The sequence below is a fragment of the Oryctolagus cuniculus genome, chromosome 2 (genome assembly GCF_964237555.1).
Source record: "Oryctolagus cuniculus chromosome 2, mOryCun1.1, whole genome shotgun sequence".
NCBI lineage: Eukaryota > Metazoa > Chordata > Mammalia > Lagomorpha > Leporidae > Oryctolagus > Oryctolagus cuniculus.
In genome coordinates, this window is record NC_091433.1 from 114745092 (window position 1) to 114764980 (window position 19889).

Genomic DNA, 19889 nt, shown 5'->3' on the forward strand with positions numbered 1-19889 from the left:
CTTTAAGGCTGAGGTCAGTGTCTTTACCTGTTTGTCCTCTGATGCCCTCACACCGTCCCCTCGAGGCAGACCACTGCACCTGAGAGATGGTCTCTGAGAGATGAAACTTCTGTCCCACACTCAGCTCTGAAACTGATCAGAATAAGCATCCTCAGAATAAGCAGCTGCCAGAAAGAGACCAGGACTCAGAAAGAGAATGCAGGTGCTTAGAGGAGAGATCACACTTGTGCGCTCTCTCATCTGCAGCCAGAGTTCTGAGTCAAGGATGCAAGGGGAAACAGAAGTGTGAGTTTCAAGGAATCTCCATAGTTCTGAGAAACATCCAGAAAAATAACTTTCCTTTCTCCCCCGTCCAGAAATGTTCACATTTTTTTAAGAAATCCGGAGAAGGGGCCAGCACTGTGGCTCAGAGGGTTAAAGCACTGGCCTGAAGTGGCAGCATCCCATATGGGCACTGGTTCTAGCCCTGCCTGCTCTCCTCTGATCCAGCACTCCTCTAAGGCCAGAAATAGCGGTAGAAGATGGTCCAAGTCCTTGGGCCCCTGCACCCATGTGGGAGACCCGAAAGAAGCTCATGTTTCCTGTCTTTGGATCAGTGCAGCTCCGGCAATTGCAGCCTTCTAGAGTATGAACCACTGTGTGGAAACCTGTCTCTCTCTCTCTCTCTCTCTCTCTCTGTCTATGCCTCTCACTGTAAACTGACTTTCAAATAAAATAAAAAAGAACGAAATCCGGAGAGGAGGGAAGGCTGGCATCATGGCACAAGGATAAGGCTGCCACTTGCAATGCCAGCAGCCTACATCAGAGACTGGGTTGAATCCTCCTGCTCCACTTCTGATCCCATTTCCTGTTAATGCACACCCTGAGAGGCAGCAGAAAATGGCCCAAGTTCTTGGATTCCTGCCCCACAGGGGAGACGAGGGGCAGTTCTGGCTCTGGGCTTCTGTTTGGCCAGGAACTCACTGTTACAGCCATTTGTCGACAGACCAGCTTACAGAACTCCCCGCTCCTTCCCGGCTTTGCCTCTCTCCAATGCCCAGTCTTACAAGTAAATAAATATGTTGAAACATGGAAAATGTTATCATTTATAAAAAGTATATAAATTATATTTATTAAAAATAAGTATTCACCACAGTACAAAACACCCTGCTAAAACTGGGATCTAGGGTTTTTTTTTAAGATTTATTTCATTTATTTGAAAGAGTTACAGAGAGAAGTCAAGACAGAAGAGAGGTCATCCATCTGCTGGTTCACTCCCCAAATGGCTGCAATGGCCAGAGCTGATTCGATCCCAATCCAGGAGCCAGGAGCTTTTTCTGGGTCTCCCATCTGGGCTCAGGGGCCCAGAGACTTGGGCCATCTTCTATTGCTATGCCAGCCCATAGCAGAGAGCTGGATTAAAAGAGGAGCATCTGAGACTTGAGTTAGCTCCACATGGAATGCCGGTGCCTCAGGCCATAACTTTAACCTGCTGTGCCGCAGTGCTGTGGGCTCCATTATTTTCACATCCAGTGTCTGGCACTGATTCTTCCACTGACCTCTGTGTTGGCTGGTTTCATGCTACAGCAATTTGAGAAATTTAAGAAGCTTTTTCCTCAATGGAAGGACTATTTGGCCATCTGACCATTACTGAGACTATAATTAGTGTATCTTTTCAGGAGACACAGTGTGGAACTGCCTGATTTGTCCCCTCTGCCTCCGCCCGAGACAGCAGGATGCACTAGGTGGACCTGGACACCCACTGCCCACATGCCCCCAGCAATGGCAGTGTCCAGGGAGAAATCTCACTTGAGGCACATGGGAGCAGGTATAAAACATATGCTTGCTTATTTGCCCTGATCACTAAAAAAAGATCTATGAGATAAGGAGTTCTATTCAATTTCTTTCCATTTATTCTACATCAACAAAAGATTGTGATACTGTCAGTCGTGTACCATTGTGTACACACAATGAAGCCACTATTGTTTCATTTCCATGAGAATTGTCCATCTGATTTTGCATTGAACGAAAAATTGCCCTATGAGTGATTGATTGAAAGCTGATGCGATTCCATCATGGACTCCGGGGGCGCTAGTGCACCTCAGGTCTGGTAGTGACAGAGGGACTGGGAGGACTGAGACTCACAGACTTGTCTAGACTCTTGAGGAACAGTGGTTTTTCTGCTCACTCCTGGTGGAATTCTTTGTTTACCAGAAGGTTAAGCTGGTGAGAATAAATTGAACGTATGTCCAAGTAAACTTAAAGGTAAAAGAGAGGAGGGTGGAGGTGAGGAAGAAGGGGGGACATGGTGGGAAGTAACATTATGCTCTCACAACTGTGGATAGGACGGGCCAGCCTTGTGCAGTGCGTAAAGCCACAGCATTCAGCGCCAGCATCCCACATGGGCACTGGTGGGAGTCCTGGCTGCTCCACTTCCAAACGAGCTCCCTGCTAATGGCCTGGGAAAGCACCAGTGGATGGAACAAGTGCTTCAGCCCTGGCACCCACGTGGAAGACCTGAAAGAAGTTCCACGTCCCAGCTCTTGCCAGGCACAGCCTCATCCTGTGCAGCCATGGAGGAGTGAACCAGCAGATGGAGAACTCTCTCCATGAAACTGTGTGTGTGTGTGTGTGTGTGTGTAAAACAGGACTTTAAATAAACAAATAATTTTTTTAAAAAAACTGTATATATGTAATTGGCATCCTTTATAATATTTTCTAATCCCCAGAATTTAAAATATTTTCCTTGTAATAGCTATAATGTATTCTCCTTTGCACGATGAATCTAAAATGATGCTCAGGCTTTGAATAATTAGACAGAATAATTGGTTTCCTTTAGCACAGTAGGGACATGGTCACGTCTGTGCTGCTGCCACCAGGAGGAGGAAAGGAGGGAGCCTCAGAGGAGTCACCCTGGCCCCTTCCACCCGACCCTGCAGGACCTTCAAGCCTGGCTGCTCTGAGAATCACTCTCAGCAGATGGGGCCCAGGAGCAGCAGCTGGGGCAGCCCAGCCTCATACTTCTGCTTTCTGGGGGGTTTTTGTTAGGGCTTGTATCACTGTGGTACCAACCACTACTATGATAACTGCCTTAACAGTAGTAAGTGGCAACATCGTCACACTGCACGCCACTGATGGTGAGAGTGAACTGTGTCCCAGATCCACTGCCGCTGAACTGAGATGGGACCCCAGATGCCAGAGTGGATGCTTCATAGATCAGGAGCTTGGGACGCTGCCTGGTTTCTGCTGATACCAGGATAAGCAGTTGTTACTATAAAAACTCTCACTGGTCTGGCACTTGATGGTGACTGTGCCTCCCATAGCTGCAGACACGGAGGATGGAGTCTGGGTTGGACTTGAGCAAATGTGGCACCTGAGAAGGGAAACAGAAACACAGAGACCACACTCATCCTCACGTTCTAAGAGGACGCTCCTGCAGAGACGGGCAGCCCTGGCCACACTGCCCGAGGCCGTTCCTGCTGCTAGCCTTCCTTACCTGGGAGCCAGAGCAGCAGGAGCCCCAGCAGCTGAGTGGGGGCCCTCGTGTCCATGCTGGGTCCTTCCTGGCACTGCCTCCTTCATGGGACAGGAGCAGCCTGCTCCTAAATGCCCAGAAAGGTGGGCGGTGCTCTGGGGACATGCAAATGAGCAGGGGCAGGGCAGGGCTGTGCCCAGCTGAAGGGCCCAGGGCAGCTCAGAACTCAGCCCAGGGGCTGTGTCTCCACTGCCCCAGCTCAGACCAGGGCTGCACAAGTTTACCTGCAGTGCGTATGCTTCTACTGGGAGACGTCACTTCCTAAAGTCCCTGATGGACATTTGCCAACAATTTAAGTGAACTGAACTACCTGATGGTATAATCTATTCATGGTTAGGTTGGGATTCTGTATCAGAAAGTCCTTTTCTCTAGAGAACACCTGGTCACACCTTGGGAGGAGCAGTCAGTGTCTTTTCCCTTTTTGAGTGAGTGGCTGGGCTCTGATATCCTCCCAATGGCACTGTGTTCTCACGTGGGGTCCATTCTACAGCACACAGAGAACAGCTGACTGTAAGCTGAGTGAGCACACAGTGGCTCTGAGAGAGAATCTGTTGGGTAAATATCTTGATGACCTCCTGTCAGTGCAGGTATGTGACAGCCACAGGGTCAGCTATCAAACACAAGAGGGGAGGAGGAGGCTTCTATTGGTTGATCTGTTTCTGCATGGAGGGGAGAAATTGGCATTGCAGGGACATGAGAGGTAGGATGAGTGGAGGGATGAGAAGGAACAGAGGAGGAGAGGAAGGAGTCTGGGATGCAGAGGAGGCCCTGCCCCACACTGACATGCAGTCCCCTGGGGTTGAGGAGGCTCTGAGAGAATGGCAGTCGGGTTCAGCTGCAGGAGGGACTGATGGCAGATTTGTGTCCCCGTGGAGTGAGGCGGAGGTAGTGAGGAGCTGTGTGTTCTACCCTATCCTGGGCTTGATCCTGTATTATTATTATTATTATTATTATTATTTTGGACAGGCAGAGTTAAACAGTGAGAGAGAGATATATAGAGAGAAAGGTCTTCCTTCTGTTGGTTCACCCCCCAAATGGCTGCTACATCTGGTGTGCTGCGCCAGGTTCAAGGAGCCAGGAGCCAGGAGCTTTCTTCAGCTCTCCTACGCAGGTTAAGAGCCCAAGGACTTGGGCCATCTTCTACTGCTTTCCCAGGCCACAGCAGAGAGCCGGATCTGAGGAAGCAGCCAGGACTTGAAACAGCACCCATATGGGATGCCGGCACTACAGGCAGTGGCTTGACCTGCTAGATCACAGAGCCAGCACCCTGGGCACTGATTCTTCCACTGACCTGTGTGTTGGCTGGTTTCATTCCTCAGCAATTTCAGAAATTTAAAACCTTTTTCCTCAATCAAAGGTCAGTTTGGCCGTCTGACCATTACTGAGACTACAGTTAGTTTATTTTTTCATGGAACACAAATATTGAACTGCACGATAAGATCCCTCTGCCTCTGCCTCTGCCCCCAACACAGGAGGATGCACTATGTGGACCTGGACACCCACTGCCCGCTTGCCCTGAGCAATGGCAGTCCTCCTGGGGAGGAATCTCGCATGGAGCAGAGTGGGAAGGGGTGTAGAACGTTATATGTTTGTTTCTTATCTGCCCTGCCCACAAAATGAGAGATCTATGAGATGAAGGGCTCTGCACAACTTTCTACAATTATTCTGTGCATGGGATATTGTGATACTGTTAGTCATGTGCAGTTCTGAGAAACAATGAAGCTACTATTGATTCAAATCGATGAGAATGTTCTGTTTGATTTTGGACTGCATGAGGAATTGCTCAATAAGGGATTGAAAACTGTCGCGATTCCACCTGTGACCCCCAGGGGGAGCCAGTGCACCTCAGGTCTGGTAGTTTCAAAGGGTTTGGGAGGATTGAAACTCGCAGCCTTCAACCGTCAGGACAGGAGCTGATCAAGTCACTGACGGTTGATGTACAATGTAATACTTTATCCATTTTAGTATTTTTTTGTTCTAGTACCATTGGTTGAACTCTGTAATTAACACACAATTATTCTTAGGTGTTTAAATTTTAACTGAAAAGTGATCCCTGTTAGGCATTTGGAAAACATTATGCTGAGTGAAATAAGCCAATCCCAAAGGGACAAATACCACTTGTTCTCCTTGATAGGTGACAACTAACTGAGCACCAAAAAGGAAACCTGTTAAAGTGAAATGAACACCATGAGAAACGGTGACTTGATCAGCCTTCACCCTGACTGTTGATGAGCAACTTAATATGTTATCCCTCTTAGTATTTTTTTGTTTGTTCTACTTAATACTTTTGGTTGAATACTGTAATCAATACACAATTCTTCTTAAGTGCTGAAACTTAACTGAAAAGTGATCGCTGTTAAATATAAGAGTGGGAGTAAGAGAGGGAAGAAATGTGCAATTCGGGACATGCTCAGGCTGACTTACCTCAAACGGTAGAGTTAGAAACATACCAGGGGATTCCAATTCAATCCCATCAAGGTGGCATGTACCAATGCCATCTCACTAGTCCCAGTGATCAATTTCTGTTCACAATTGATCATAATGATAGGACTAAGAACCAAAGGGATCACATAAACAAGAATAGTGTCTGCAAATACTAGCTGATAGAATCAAAAAGGGAGAGAATGATCCAACATGGGAAGTGAGATACACAGCAGACCCATAGAATGGCAGATGTCCTAAACAGCACTCTGGCCTCAGAATCAGCCCTTAAGGCATGCAGATCCAGCTGAAATGCCCATGAGAGTATTTCAGGCATGGAAAGCCAAGACACTCTGGGAAAAAAAAAAAAAAAACCTAAATGAAAGATCTCTGGAGTGAGATCCCAGTGGAAAGAACGGGTCATCAAAGAAGGAGGTACCTTTCTCTGAAGGGAGGAGAGAACTTCCACTTTGACCATGGCCTGGTCTAAACATGATCAGAGTCAGTGAACTCAGGGGGCTTCCATAGCCTTGGCAGCTCATGACAAGAGCCTAGGGTGATTACTGATGCCATAAACAAGAGTGTCAGTTTGTTAAGTCAACAACAGGAGTCACTGTGCACTTACTCCTCATGTATGATCTTTGTCCTTAGTGTGCTGTACATTGAGATTTAATGCTATAACTAATACTCAAACAGTATTTTTCACTTTATGTTTCTGTGTGGGAGCAAACTGTAGAAATTTTTACTTAATGTATGCTAAACTGATCTTCTGTATATAAAGAGAATCGAAAATGAATCTTGATGTGAATGGAAGGGGAGAGGGAGTGGGAAAGGGGAGGGTTGCGGGTGGGAGGGACGTTATGGGGGGGGGGAAGCCATTGTAATCCATAAGCTGTACTTTGGAAATTTTTATTCATTAAATAAAAGTTAAAAAAAAAGAAACTCACAGCCTTGTCTAGACTCTTGAGGAAAAGTGGTTTTCTGCTCACTCATCACTGAGCTCTTTGTTTACTGGAAGGTTAAGCTGGTGGTAATAAATTGAACGTGTGTCCACATAAAACTTAAAAGGAAAAGAAGAGGAGTGAGGATGGGAGTGAGGATCTGGTGGGATGTTGCATTATGCTCTCGCAACAGTGGACATGATTGCCGGCTTTGTGTAGTGCTTACAACGACCAAAGGAGCACCGGCATCCCACATGGGCACCGGTGGGAGTCCTGGCTGCTCCACTTCCAATCCAGCTCCCTGCTTGGCCTGGGAAAGCTCCTGTAGATGGCTCCAGTGTTGGAGCCCTGGCACCCATGTGGGAGACCTGAAAGAAGCTCCATCTCCAGGTCTTGCCAGGCACAGCCTCAGCCACTGCAGATATTGGAGGAGAGACCAGCAGATGGAAGGGAACTCGCTCTATGAAACTGTGTGTGTGTGTGTTTCTGTGTGTGTAAAACACGGACTTTCAAACAGCAAATACATTTAAACATCAAATACATTTTAAAATAACAGTAGATATGAAATTTTATAATCACCTGTATTTACAGTATTTTCCCTTGTAATACTTATAGTGTAATCTCTTTTGTTCCATGAATCTCAAATAATGCTCTAGCTTAAAATACTTGAAAGGAATAATTGCCCTCCTTAAAACAGTAGGGACATGGTCATGTCTGTGCTGCTGCTGCCAAGGAGGAGGAAGGAGGGAGCCTCAGAGGAGTCACCCTGGCCCCTTCCACCCGACCCTGCAGGACCTTCAAGCCTGGCTGCTCTGAGAATCACTCTCAGCAGATGGGGCCCAGGAGGAGCAGCTGGGGCAGCCCAGCCTCACACTTCTGCTTTCCTGAGGGGTTTTTGTTAGGGCTTGTATCACTGTGGTATCAGCATCATCATCATAACCGCCTAGACAGTAGTAAGTGGCAGCATCGTCACACTGCACGCCGCTGATGGTGAGAGTGAACTGTGTCCCAGATCCACTGCCGCTGAACCTATCTGGGACCCCAGATGCCAGATTGGATGCATCATAGATCAGGAGCTTGGGAGGCTGCCCTGGTTTCTGCTGATACCAGGATAAGAGGTTGTTATTATAAACACTCTGACTGGACTGGCACTTGATGGTGACTGTGCCTCCCACAGCTGCAGACACGGGCGATGGTGTCTGGGTCAGCACGGCTGCAAATGTGGCACCTGAGAAGGGAAACAGAACACAGAGACCACACTCATCCTCACGTTCTAAGAGGATGCTCCTGCAGAGAGGGAAAGTCCTGGCCACACTGCCCGAGCCCGTTCCTGCTGCTGGCCTTCCTTACCTGGGAGCCAGAGCAGCAGGAGCCCCAGCAGCTGAGTGGGGGCCCTCGTGTCCATGCTGGGTCCTGCCTGGCACTGCCTCCTTCATGGGGCAGGAGCAGCCTGCTCCTAAATGCCCAGAGAGGTGGGCGGTGCTCTGGGGACATGCAAATGAGCAGGGGCGGGGCAGGGCTGTGCCCAGCTGAAGGGCCCAGGGCAGCTCAGAACTCATCCCAGGGCCTGTGTCTCCACTGCCCCAGCTCAGACCAGGGCTCCACAAGTTTGCCTGTACTGCACATGTTTCTACCAGGAGACGTCACAACCCAAAGTCACTGAGGGACAGTTGCAAACACTTTAAGTGAACTGGAGGACAATTTGGTGTAATGTATTCATGGTTATGTTGGGATTTTGGAGGAGAAAGCCCATTTTATAGGGAATACTTAGTTACACCTTAAAGCTGATTTCATTGTTTTTACCTGTTTGTTTTCTGATGCCCTCACATCATCCCCTCACGGCAGACCGCTGCACCAGGAGATGGTCTCTGAGAGACGAGACTTCTGTCCCACACTCAGCTCTGTACTGACTCAGAATAAACATCCTCAGAAAAAGTGACTGCCAGAGAGAGACCAGGACTCAGAAGGAGAATGCAGGTGCTTAGAGGAGAGATCACACAGGTGGGCTCTCCCATCTGCAGCCAGAGTTCTGAGTCAAGGATACAGGATGAAAACAGAAGTGCGAGTTTCAAGGAGTCACCAGAGGTCTGAGGAACATCAGGGAAGAGGCCAAGGCCACTCTGGCTGTCTGCCAGGTTGGCAGGAGTCTGTCTCCGTGGGGTGTGAGAACCACAAGCTGCAGTCCTTTTGCTGGTTTTAGATTTATTGATACAAAAAAGCCAGAGTTTCCTGGTGATCTGGCTGAAGATCCTACATTCTGGGAAATCTCTGAGGATCAGCCTCAGCTCCAAATGACCTCACTGACGGCTGAGCTGTTGATGGACTGGATCCTCCTAGAGTCAATCAAACCTCTCCGATGCTTCAGTTACCTGCAGTAAAAGCCTAGTGGGAACTCAAACTGTAGGGCATGTGGTACACAGTTAGACCTGATTTAGGGATGAGAGGGTCCTTGGGGAAGGTCTTCAGTCTCTGCTATAATCCACTTGAGAGTCTGTCTTATCATAGACTAATGACTGGTAAATGAGAGTTAACAATTTAAGTGTCTGAGAGAAACACAGACAGTGCTAAGTGCCAGAGTTTGTGTGGCCTGGTGGAAAGAACATAAAGTAATTACCAAAATCAGTGAGCGAGTCTTGAATGAGTTACTGAAACTAATAGTAGTGAAGGGATATGGAAAGGACATGTATAATGAACAGGTTTGTTTAAGCAGGGCGTTAATGATTAAAAACTAGTGCAGTTAAATTAAAAGGTAGATGTTCCAATCTTTGTAATCAATTATTATAAGTAGACGTTCTGATTCTTTGCAAAATAACCACTATATTTTTGTAATCAATTATTATATACTTTAGTATCACTTTGAGTCTCTGTTCTATTGTATCTCAAATATGAAGTAAATCTTTGTACTCAAAGAAATTGTTACATGGCTATGGAAATCCAGATGGGGGAGGGGTTACACATAATACAAAGTCAATGGTTTAAAGTGGATGGGAAATAGGCTGTGTTATCGTAAAGAAGAATCATTATCTCTATAAGATCACTAATGAGTGGACATTACAGAATTTATGAGAATAGTGAAGAATGTGTAAAACTAACAGCCTTGTTGTGAGCACGTCTCTCATTCCTCCCTATGCAGATGCCTTCCAAACCATCGGGAACCCCTGAATCTCCTGGAGCTGGCCTCCGGCACATCAGAAAAACTAACTTTCTTCTCACCTCTGTCCAGACACTTTCACGTTTTTCTTAAGAAAATCTGGAGAGGAGTTAAGGCTGGTTTCGCGGCACAGTGGATAAAGCTGCCACTTGCAAAGCCAGCAGCCTACATCAGAGTCAGGTTTGAATCCCTACTACTTACTTCTGATCCCATGTCCTGCTAATGCACACCTGGGAGGAAGCAGAAAATGGCCCAAGTTCTTGGATTCCTGCCCCACAGGGGAGACCCAGGGGCAGTTCTGGCTCTGGGCTTCTGCTTGGCTGTGAACTCACAGCTACAGTCATTTGGGAAAGCACCAGGTTACAGACATTCTCTCTCTCTCTCTCTCTTTCTGTCTCTCTGTCTCTCCCTCTGTCTTTGCCTCTCGTCAATTCTCAGTCTTACAAGTATATATATATATATATTTGAAAAATGGAAAATGTAACATTTAAGAACATTATTTTTATTAGAAATAAGTATTCACCACAGTATAAGACACCCTGCTAAAATTGGGCTCCATTATTTTTACATCCAGTGTCTGAGCACTGATTCTTCAACTGACCTCTGTGTTGGCTGGTTTCATGCTACAGCAATTTGGGAAATTTAAGAATCTATTTCCTCAATTGAAGGGCTATTTGGCCATCTGACCATTACTGAGACTACAATTAGTGTATCTTTTCAGGAAACACAGTGTGGAACTGCCAGATTCGTTCCCTCTGCTTCTGCCCCGACACAGTAGGATGCACTAGGTGGACCTGGATACCCACTGTCCACCTGCCCGAGCAATGGCAGTGTCCAGGGGAGGCCTCTCACATGGACCAGAGTGGGAGCAGGTGTAGAACGTTATATGTTTGTTTTTTATCTGCCCTGCCCACTAAAATGAGAGATCTATGACATGAAGGGCTCTGTGTGAGTTTTACAATTATTCTATGCCTAGGAGATTGTGATACTGTTTGTTGTGAGCCACTGTGTGCAAACAATGATGCTACTATTGGTTCAATTCGGTGAGAATTTGCTATTTCATTTTGAATTGAATGAAGAACTGCTCAAGCAGGGATTGAAAGCAGACGCGATTTCAAACGTGACCCCCAGGGGGCGCCAGTGCTCCTCCGGTCGGGTAGTGACAGAGGGATTGGGAGGAAGAGACTCACACCTTGACTAGACTCTTGAGGAACAGTGGTTTTGCTGCTACTCCGGGTTGAATTCTTTGCTTAGTGGAGGGAGAAGCTGGTGATTATAGAGTGAAAGTATGTCAGTGTAGACCTTAAAACAAAATAGAAGAGTAGTGGGTATGGGAATGAGGAAGGAGGGAGGACATGGTGGGAAGTGGCATTATGCTCTCACCACTCTGGATAGGATGGCCTGGCCTTGTGCACTGAGTGAAGCCCCGGTATGCAGCGCCAGCATCCTTCATGGGTTCGGTGGAGTCCTGGCTGCTCCACTTCCAAACGAGCTCCCTGCTAATGGCCTGGGAAAGCACCAGTGGATGGAACAAGTGTTTCAGCCCTGGCACCCACGTGGGAGACCTGAAAGAAGTTCCATGTCCCAGCTCTTGCCTGGCACAGCCTCAGTAGGTGCAGCCATTGAGGAGTGAACCAGCAGATGGAAGAGAACTCTCTCTCTGTCACTAATACTGTACGGCACACGGATGAAAACACAGCGAGACCTTTGAAGTCAAATTAGGAGTCTGCCCTGTCACAGAGCACGTCCAGAGAAGACAGACCCGAGTTGCAGTAGCGGGGGTATAAAGGCAGAAACTACATTTGGTGGCCTTGGTAATTATCAAGCAAGCAGCAGGTGTACAGAAGTCAGAAATATGCCGGTTACAGCTGGAGGAGCAGACTGATGTCTATAAGTTGTTTCCCTCAGAGGAACAGTCCCTGCTCAGAAACCAACCAAGATGACCTATGACCACTAGGGCAGGCTATGTCCCATGGGAAAACCTTAAAGACACCCTGTCACACTGCGTGTGTGTACGTGTGTGTATGTAAAGCATAGTCTTTCAAAAAAACAAATAAACCTTTTTTAAAAACTGTGCATATAGGCTGGCACCACAGCTCAATAGGCTAATCCTCTGCCTGCACACCGGGTTCTAGTCCCGGTTGGGGCGCCAGATTCTGTCCCAGTTGCCCCTCTTCCAGACCAGCTCTCTGCTGTGGCGCGGGAGTGCAGTGGAGGATGGCCCAAGTGCTTGCGCCCTGCACCCCATGGGTGCTCCTGGCTTCAGATCAGCGCGGTGCGCCGGCCACAGCACACCAACCACGGCGGCCATTGGAGGGTGAACCAATGGCAAAGGAAGACCTTTCTCTCTGTCTCTCTCTCTCACTGTCCACTCTGCCTGTCAAAATAAAAAAAAAACTGTGCATATAAAAAAACAAGAACTATACGTATGAAATTGGTATCTTAATAAAATTTTCTAATCACCACTATTTAAAATATTTTCATTGTAATACGTATAATGTTTTCTCTTTTGCTCTATGAATCTCAAATGATGTTCTACATTCGAGTACTCAGAAATAATTGCTTTCCTTTAAAACAGTAGGGACATGGTCATGTCTGTGCTGCTGCCACCAAGGAGGAGGAAAGGAGGGAGCCTCAGAGGAGTCAGCCTGGCCCCTTCCACCCGACCCTGCAGGACCTTCAAGCCTGGCTGCTCTGAGAATCACTCTCAGCAGATGGGGTCCAGGAGGAGCAGCTGGGGCAGCCCAGCCTCACACTTGTGCTTTCCTGGGGGGTTTTTGTTAGGGCTTGTATCACTGTGGTATCAACATTACTACTATAATAATAGCCTTGACAGTAGTAAGTGGCAGCATCGTCACACTGCACGCCGCTGATGGTGAGAGAGAACTGTGTATCAGATCTGCTGCCGCTGAACCGTGATGGGACACCAGATGCCAGAGTGGATGCACCATAAATCAGGAGCTTGGGAGGCTGCCCTGGTTTTTGCTGATACCAGAATAAGTAGTTGCTAATGCTTTCACTGGCCTGGCAATTGATGGTGACTGTGCCTCCCACAGCTGCAGACACGGAGGATGGAGTCTGGGTCATATCGAGGGCAAACGTGGTACCTGAGAAGGGAAACAAAAACATTTAGACCACACTCATCCTCACGTTCTAAGAGGACGCTCCTGCAGAGACAGGCAGCCCTGGCCACACTGCCCGAGGCCGTTCCTGCTGCTGGCCTTCCTTACCTGGGAGCCAGAGCAGCAGGAGCCCCAGCAGCTGAGTGGGGGCCCTCGTGTCCATACTGGGTCTTGCCTGGCACTGCCTCCTTCATGGGGTGGGAGCAGCCTGGGCCTAAATGCCCAGAGAGGTGGGCGGTGCTCTGGGGACATGCAAATGAGCAGGGGTGGGGCAGGGCTGTGCCCAGCTGAAGGGCCCAGGGCAGCTCAGAACTCAGCCCAGGGGCTGTGTCTCCAGCTGTCCCAGCTCAGACCAGGGCTGCACAAGTTTACCTGCAGTGCGCATGTTTCTACTGGGAGACGTCACTTCCTAAAGTCCCTGATGGACATTTGCCAACAATTTAAGTGAACTGAACTACCTGATGGTATAATCTATTCATGGTTAGGTTGGGATTCTGTATCAGAAAGTCCTTTTCTCTAGAGAACACCTGGTCACACCTTGGGAGGTGAAGTCAGTGTCTTTTGTCTTTTTAGTGAGTGGCTGGGCTCTGATATCCTCCCAATGTCACTGTGTTCTCACGTGGGGTCTATTCTATAGCACACAGAGAACAACTGACTGTAAGCTGAGCGAGCACACAGTGCCTCTGAGAGAGAATCTGTTGGGTAAATATCTTGATGACCTCCTGTCAGTGCAGGTATGTGACAGCGCAGGGTCAACTATCAAAGTACCAGAGTGGAAGAGGAGGCTTTGATTGGTTGATCTGTGTCTGCATGGAGGGGAGAAATTGTAGTTACAGGGACATTAGAGGTAGGATGAATGGAGGGATGAGAAGGGATGGAGGAGGAGAGGAAAGAGTCTGGGATGCAGAGGAGGCCCTGCCCCACACTGACATGCAGTCCCCTGGGGTTGAGGAGGCTCTGAGAGAATGGCAGTCTGGGGCAGAGCTGCAGGAGGGACTGGGTGCAGATTTGTGTCCCTGTGGAGAGAGGCGGTGACAGTGAGGAGCTGTGTGTTCTATCCCATCCTGGGTTTGTCTCCTGTGTTATTTTAAACTCTGTGCTCTGCCATGGGATGAACTCAGACAAGTGGATGGAATGGATTTAAAGTTATAGTGACCTGAGCTCAAATCCCAGCACCTGCACCTGCTCACCATGGGACTTTGTGTAACCAACCCTGCCTGCTGAGATGCAGTCAGATAGGAGAATTCTCTCCAATCCCACAGCACTTGCACACATGCGCAGTGTCCCCAGGTGTCCACATCAGACCCAGGTTGCCCAGAATTTCCTCAGAGAATGTCTCTCTGCGGGTCTCAGCAGAGAAAGGACCAGCGTGGTAGAGTGTCCTCACGGCTCAGCCCAGTTTTGCTGCTAGTGCTCTACCTGTGACAGGGGCTGCAGGGCTTGCACAGCCCAGAACCTGTGAGAAGCTGAGCAGCTCCTCGGTGTGGTTCTGGTGGACGTCACTGAGGCCAGGGCGGCTTCTGCTTGCTCTTATTCCCTAATGGCTTTGGTGTGACGTAAAAGAGTCATGAATCAAAAACATGGCGAGGGCTATGATTTTTCAAGAAATGGCTGCACATGTATCCCTGCCACACACTGGGAGTCATCTGGAGTTCTGTGCTCTTGACTTTAGCCTCACTCCGCCTCAGCTGACAGGATCTCCTAGGAAGTAGCAGCACATGGAAGATTTTGTTTTCTCTCCCCCACCCCCACGCAGCTCAGTCTCTCTCATTTTGCACCTTATCAATGCTCAGATATTCAAGTAAATAAACAAATGCTATGGAAAATGGAAAGGGTGAACATTTAAGAAGATTATCTTTGCTAGAAATAAAGATTAATCACAGTACAAAACACACTTCCTAACTGGGTTCCTCTTTTTTTATTTCCAGTCTCTGGGCACTGATTCTTCTACTCACCTGTGTGTTCCCTGGTTTCATGCTTTAGTGGTTTAAGAAATTTTAAAAGCTTTTTTTTTCCTGAATAGAAGGATAATTTGGTTGTCAGACCATTAATAAGACAAGAATTAGTATATTTTTCAGGAAACACAAACGTTGAACTGCCTGATACGTTCCCTCTGCCTCTGCCCCTGAGACGGGAGGATGCACTAAGTGGACCTGGACACACACTGCCCACTTGCCCCGAGCAATGGCAGTGCCCCAGGGAGGAATCTCACACACGGCACAGTGGGAGCAGGTGGAGATCCTTCTATGTGTGTGCATTATCTCCCTGCCCACTAACATGTAACATCTATGAGATCTGTCTGAATTTTTACAGTGAATCACTGTATTAGGTGATTGTTATACTGATTAGGTGGTTGTTATACTGTTAGTCGTGTGCCACTGTGTGCAAATGATGAAGCCACTATTGTTCAATTTGGTAGAATTTGTATTGAGTGAAGAACTGCTCAATCAGGGAGAGATAACTGATGTAATTTCACCTATGACCCCCAGAGGGCACCAGTGCACCTTAGGTCTGGTAGTGACAGTGGCACTGGGAGGATGGAGACTCACAACCTCTAGAGGAAGAGTGGTTTCTCTATTTACCCCTTGTTGAATTTTTGTTTTGTGGAAGATTAAGCTGGTGATTATAAGTCAAAAGTATGTCAATGTAAACTTAAAGAAAAAGAAGAGGAGTGGGGGGGAGTGGGGAAGGAGGGAGGACATGTGGGAAGTGGTATTATGCCCTCACCACTGTGGATAGGATGGGCCGGCCTCATGCAGTGGGTACAGCCGCCATTTGCAGCATCAGCATCCCTCATGGGCCCCGGTGGGAGTCTTGGCTTTTTATCTTCCAATCCAGCTCCCTGCTTGGCCTGGGAAAGCACCTGGAGCTGGCCCATGCGTTTGAGCTCCAGCACCATGTGGGAGAATGAAAGGAGTTCTCTCTTCTCCTGGCTCTGCCAAGCACTGCTCGGCCATTGCAGCCATTTGGAGAGTGAACCAGAGCACAGAAAATAACTCTCTGTATCTCGTCCTCAAAATCTAATTCTCTCTCTCTCTCTCTCTTCCTCCCTCTTTCTCTCTCTCAGTGTCTGTGTGTGTGTGTGTGGTGTATGTAGCAGATACTTGCAATAAGCAAATAAATCTTTTTAAAAAACTGTAGCTATGCAGACTCATGGAATGACAGATGTTCTATACGGTACTCTGGCCTCAGAATCAGCCCTTAAGGCATCCGGATCTGGCTAAAAAGCCCATGAGAGTATTTCAGTCATGGAAAGCCAGACACTCTGGCAAAAATAAATAACCTAAATTAAAGATCTCTGTGAGTGATATCCCAGCAGAAAGAACAGGCCATCAAAGAAGGAGGTACCTTTCTCTGAAGGGAGGAGAGAATTTCCACTTTGACTATGACCTTGTCTAAATAAGATCAGAGCTGGTGAACTCAAGAGGTTACCATAGTCTTGGCAACTCATAAAAAGAGCCTCAGGTGATTACTGCCGCCATTAATAAGAGCGTCAATTGTGAAATCAACAAAGGAGTCACTGTGCACTTACTCCCCATGTAGGATCTCTATCCTTAATGTGTTGTACTATGTGAATTAATGGTATAACTAGTACTCAAACAGTACTCTATACTTTGTGTGTCTGTGTGGGTGCAAACTGTTGAAATCCTAACTTAGTATATACTAAATTGATCTTCTGTATATAAAGATATTTGAAAATGAATCTTGATGTGAATGGGATGGGAGGGGGAGCGAGCGGGAGATGGGATGGTTGTGGGTGGGAGGGAGGTTATGGGGGAAAAAGCCGCTATAATCCAAATGTACCTTTGCAATTTATACTTCTTAAATAAAATCTTAAAAAATAAAAATAACTGTAGCTATGAGATTGATAGCCTTTATAGAAATTATATAATCACTTGCAGTAAAACTTGTTTGCTTGGAATACGTATAATGCTTTCTCTTTTACTCTATGAATCCCAAATGATGCTCTAGTTGAATACTCAGAGAGGATAACTGATTTCTTTTAGAACAGTAAACATGGTCATGTCTGTGCTGCTGCCACCAAGGAGGAAAGGAGGGAGCCTCAGAGGAGTCAGCCTGGCCCCTTCCACCCGACCCTGCAGGACCTTCAAGCCTGGCTGCTCTGAGAATCACTCTCAGCAGATGGGGCCCAGGAGGAGCAGCTGGGGCAGCCCAGTCTCACACTTCTGCTTTCCTGGGGGGGTTTTCTTAGGGCTTGTATCACTGTGGTATCAACATTACTACTATAATAATAGCCTTGACAGTAGTAAGTGGCAGCATCGTCACACTGTGCGCCGCTGATGGTGAGAGTGAACTGTTTCCCAGATCCACTGCCACTGAACCGCGATGGGACCCCAGATGCCAGTTTGGATGCCTGGTAGATCAGGAGCTTGGGAGGCTGCCCTGGTTTCTGCTGATACCAGGCTAATTCATTGCTAATGCTCTGACTGGCCTGGCAATTGATGGTGACTGTGTCTCCCACAGATGCAGACACGGAGGGTGAAGTCTGGGTCATCACAGCAGCACATCGGGCACCTGAGAAGGGAAACAGAAACACAGAGACCACACTCATCCTCCCGTTCTAAGAGGACGCTCCTGCAGAGACAGGCAGCCCTTGCCACACTGCCCGAGGCCGTTCCTGCTGCTGGCCTTCCTCACCTGGGAGCCAGAGCAGCAGGAGCCCCAGCAGCTGCGTGGGGGCCCTCGTGTCCTTGCTGGGTCCTGCCTGGCACTTTTGGAGAGGAACCAGGAGCCAGAAGCCTCCTCTGGTCTCTCATGGGTGCAGGGGCCCAAGAACCTGGGCCATCCTCCACCACAATCCCAGGACACAGCAGAGAGCTGTATCAGAAATGAAGCAGCTGGGTCCCATACTGGTGCCCACATGGGATGCCAGCACTGCAAGCGGCTGCCTCACCAGCTAAGCCACAGCCTCTGCCTCTGAGAAGTCAACTAGGTTTACAAATTGTAGCTGATTTGTAAGATGCAATGAGGAGCTGAGGCTCTGGCATAGTAGGTTAATCCTCCACCTGCATTGCGGCATCCCATATGGCCACTGGTTCATGTCCCAGCTGCTCTTCTTCCATTCCAGTCATAAACCGGCACCCATATGGGATGCCCGCACTGCAGGCTGTGACTTTACCCGCTATGCCACAAAGCTAGCCCTGCCCTATCAAGTTTAATTCTGTCTCGGGCGGACAGCAGCAATGATGGTAAGAGTGTAAGATGGTTGGGGTGGCACCATGGTACAGTAGGTTAATCCTCTGTGGTGCTGGCTTTGCACATGGGCACCGGTTCTGGTCCCGGTTGCTCCTCTTCTAGTCCAGCTCTCTGCCTGGGAAAGCAGCGGATCATGATCCAGGTGTACGAGCCCCTGCACCCACATGGGAGACTGGGAAGAGGCTCCTGGCTCCTGGCTTCTGATCGGATCAGCTCCAGCTTTTCCTGCCATTTGGGGAGTGAGTCAACGGAGGGAGGACTTTTCTCTCTGTCTCTGTATCTCACCGTCTGTAACTCTAACTCTCAAATAAATAAATAAAATCTTTAAAAAATAAAAAACGAGTGTAAGACGGGATGAAAATCATCTACAACACATAAGTCATCCATGTCCTACTGACTGCACACCAGAATTGTCATCTGAGGAGCTGGGCAGGTTGGCTGATTAAGGTCTGTGATGTGGGGATGAGACAGAGGTATCTGGGGGAGCGGTACAATCCCAGTGGTCCTGAAGTCGGGAGGAGGGCCAGGGTCCAGGGGCTGTGACAGGGCAGCAGGCTGTGGAGTGATGCGGGGAGGGGCCACAGAGCAGGAAATGTGGCCATCCTGACACTGGAGAAACTGGGAACAGAATCCCATCCTCGAGAGATACAAGAACACCACAGCCCTGCTGTCCCTGGGATTTCTTCCAGGGAGAGCGCTGGGCTGCTGATCTCAACAATAATACTTGGAGTTCTCTGAACCAAAGAGAATGGAATACTTCACTACAGCAACAATTCACCAAGCAAACACCAAGGAAGATAACGCCTTCTTTCCCAGAAAAAAGAGAAGTTTGGGAGTTCAACCTGAATTCTTTTGGCATCAACCTCACTGTCTCCTTCTTAACTGGATAAACAGGATGATTTCTTACAAAAAAGACTTGTTTATAAATTCCCACATCAAGTCCATCTCCTCTTGCTTGATCCTGAGAATGGCCTGCCACAGCTTGGCACTCTGTTCCTCTTCTTAGAACTAAAGGATTCAGATTTTTCTAGGTTCCAGTGTGTTTCTGAGTGAATATTCCAGGCTTCTAAAGAGATATGCAGCCTATGGACTCTGTCAAATGCTGTGACCAAGAGCAAGGAGACAGTCCAGGCAGGTGCTGATACCACAGTAGGGGATTCTTTGATCCGACCAGCAGGGAGCTGTTGTTGACTTCCTCTGGGAACACAATCTGTAATGGTAAAGTTCAAGCAAGGTCAATGTGCTCCTCGGACCTGCACTCACAGATGGACTGAACCTGTAGGGTTAGGCAGTTGGTTTAGAAAGAGAGAGAGAGAGAGAGAGAGAGAGAAAAGAACAACTCATCTGGGCAATGCCAGAACTGCAGAATTCATCAATGCTGGGACGCTTATCCTGTGTCACATCTCAAAAGCACAAGACACAAGCCACACTGGAAGAACCATTCATTCTATTTCTATAATTTGACTCATTTGCCTCACCTGGCACACAGAACAACGGATGCCCAAGCACCAGGACCAGTGACA

The 19889-nt window shown here is 48.0% G+C and overlaps 1 gene segment (V, D, J or C); it reads right to left on the reverse strand.

Annotated features, from left to right (window-relative positions):
* Nucleotides 1-6920: 6920 nt before the first annotated feature.
* On the reverse strand, nucleotides 6921-13332 carry LOC103347741 (Ig kappa chain V region 3381-like). The segment is given in 4 exon segments: nucleotides 6921-6995; nucleotides 7749-7905; nucleotides 12942-13134; nucleotides 13258-13332. Coding segments are annotated over 4 exon segments (480 nt in total).
* Between the last annotated feature and the right edge of the window lie 6557 nt (nucleotides 13333-19889).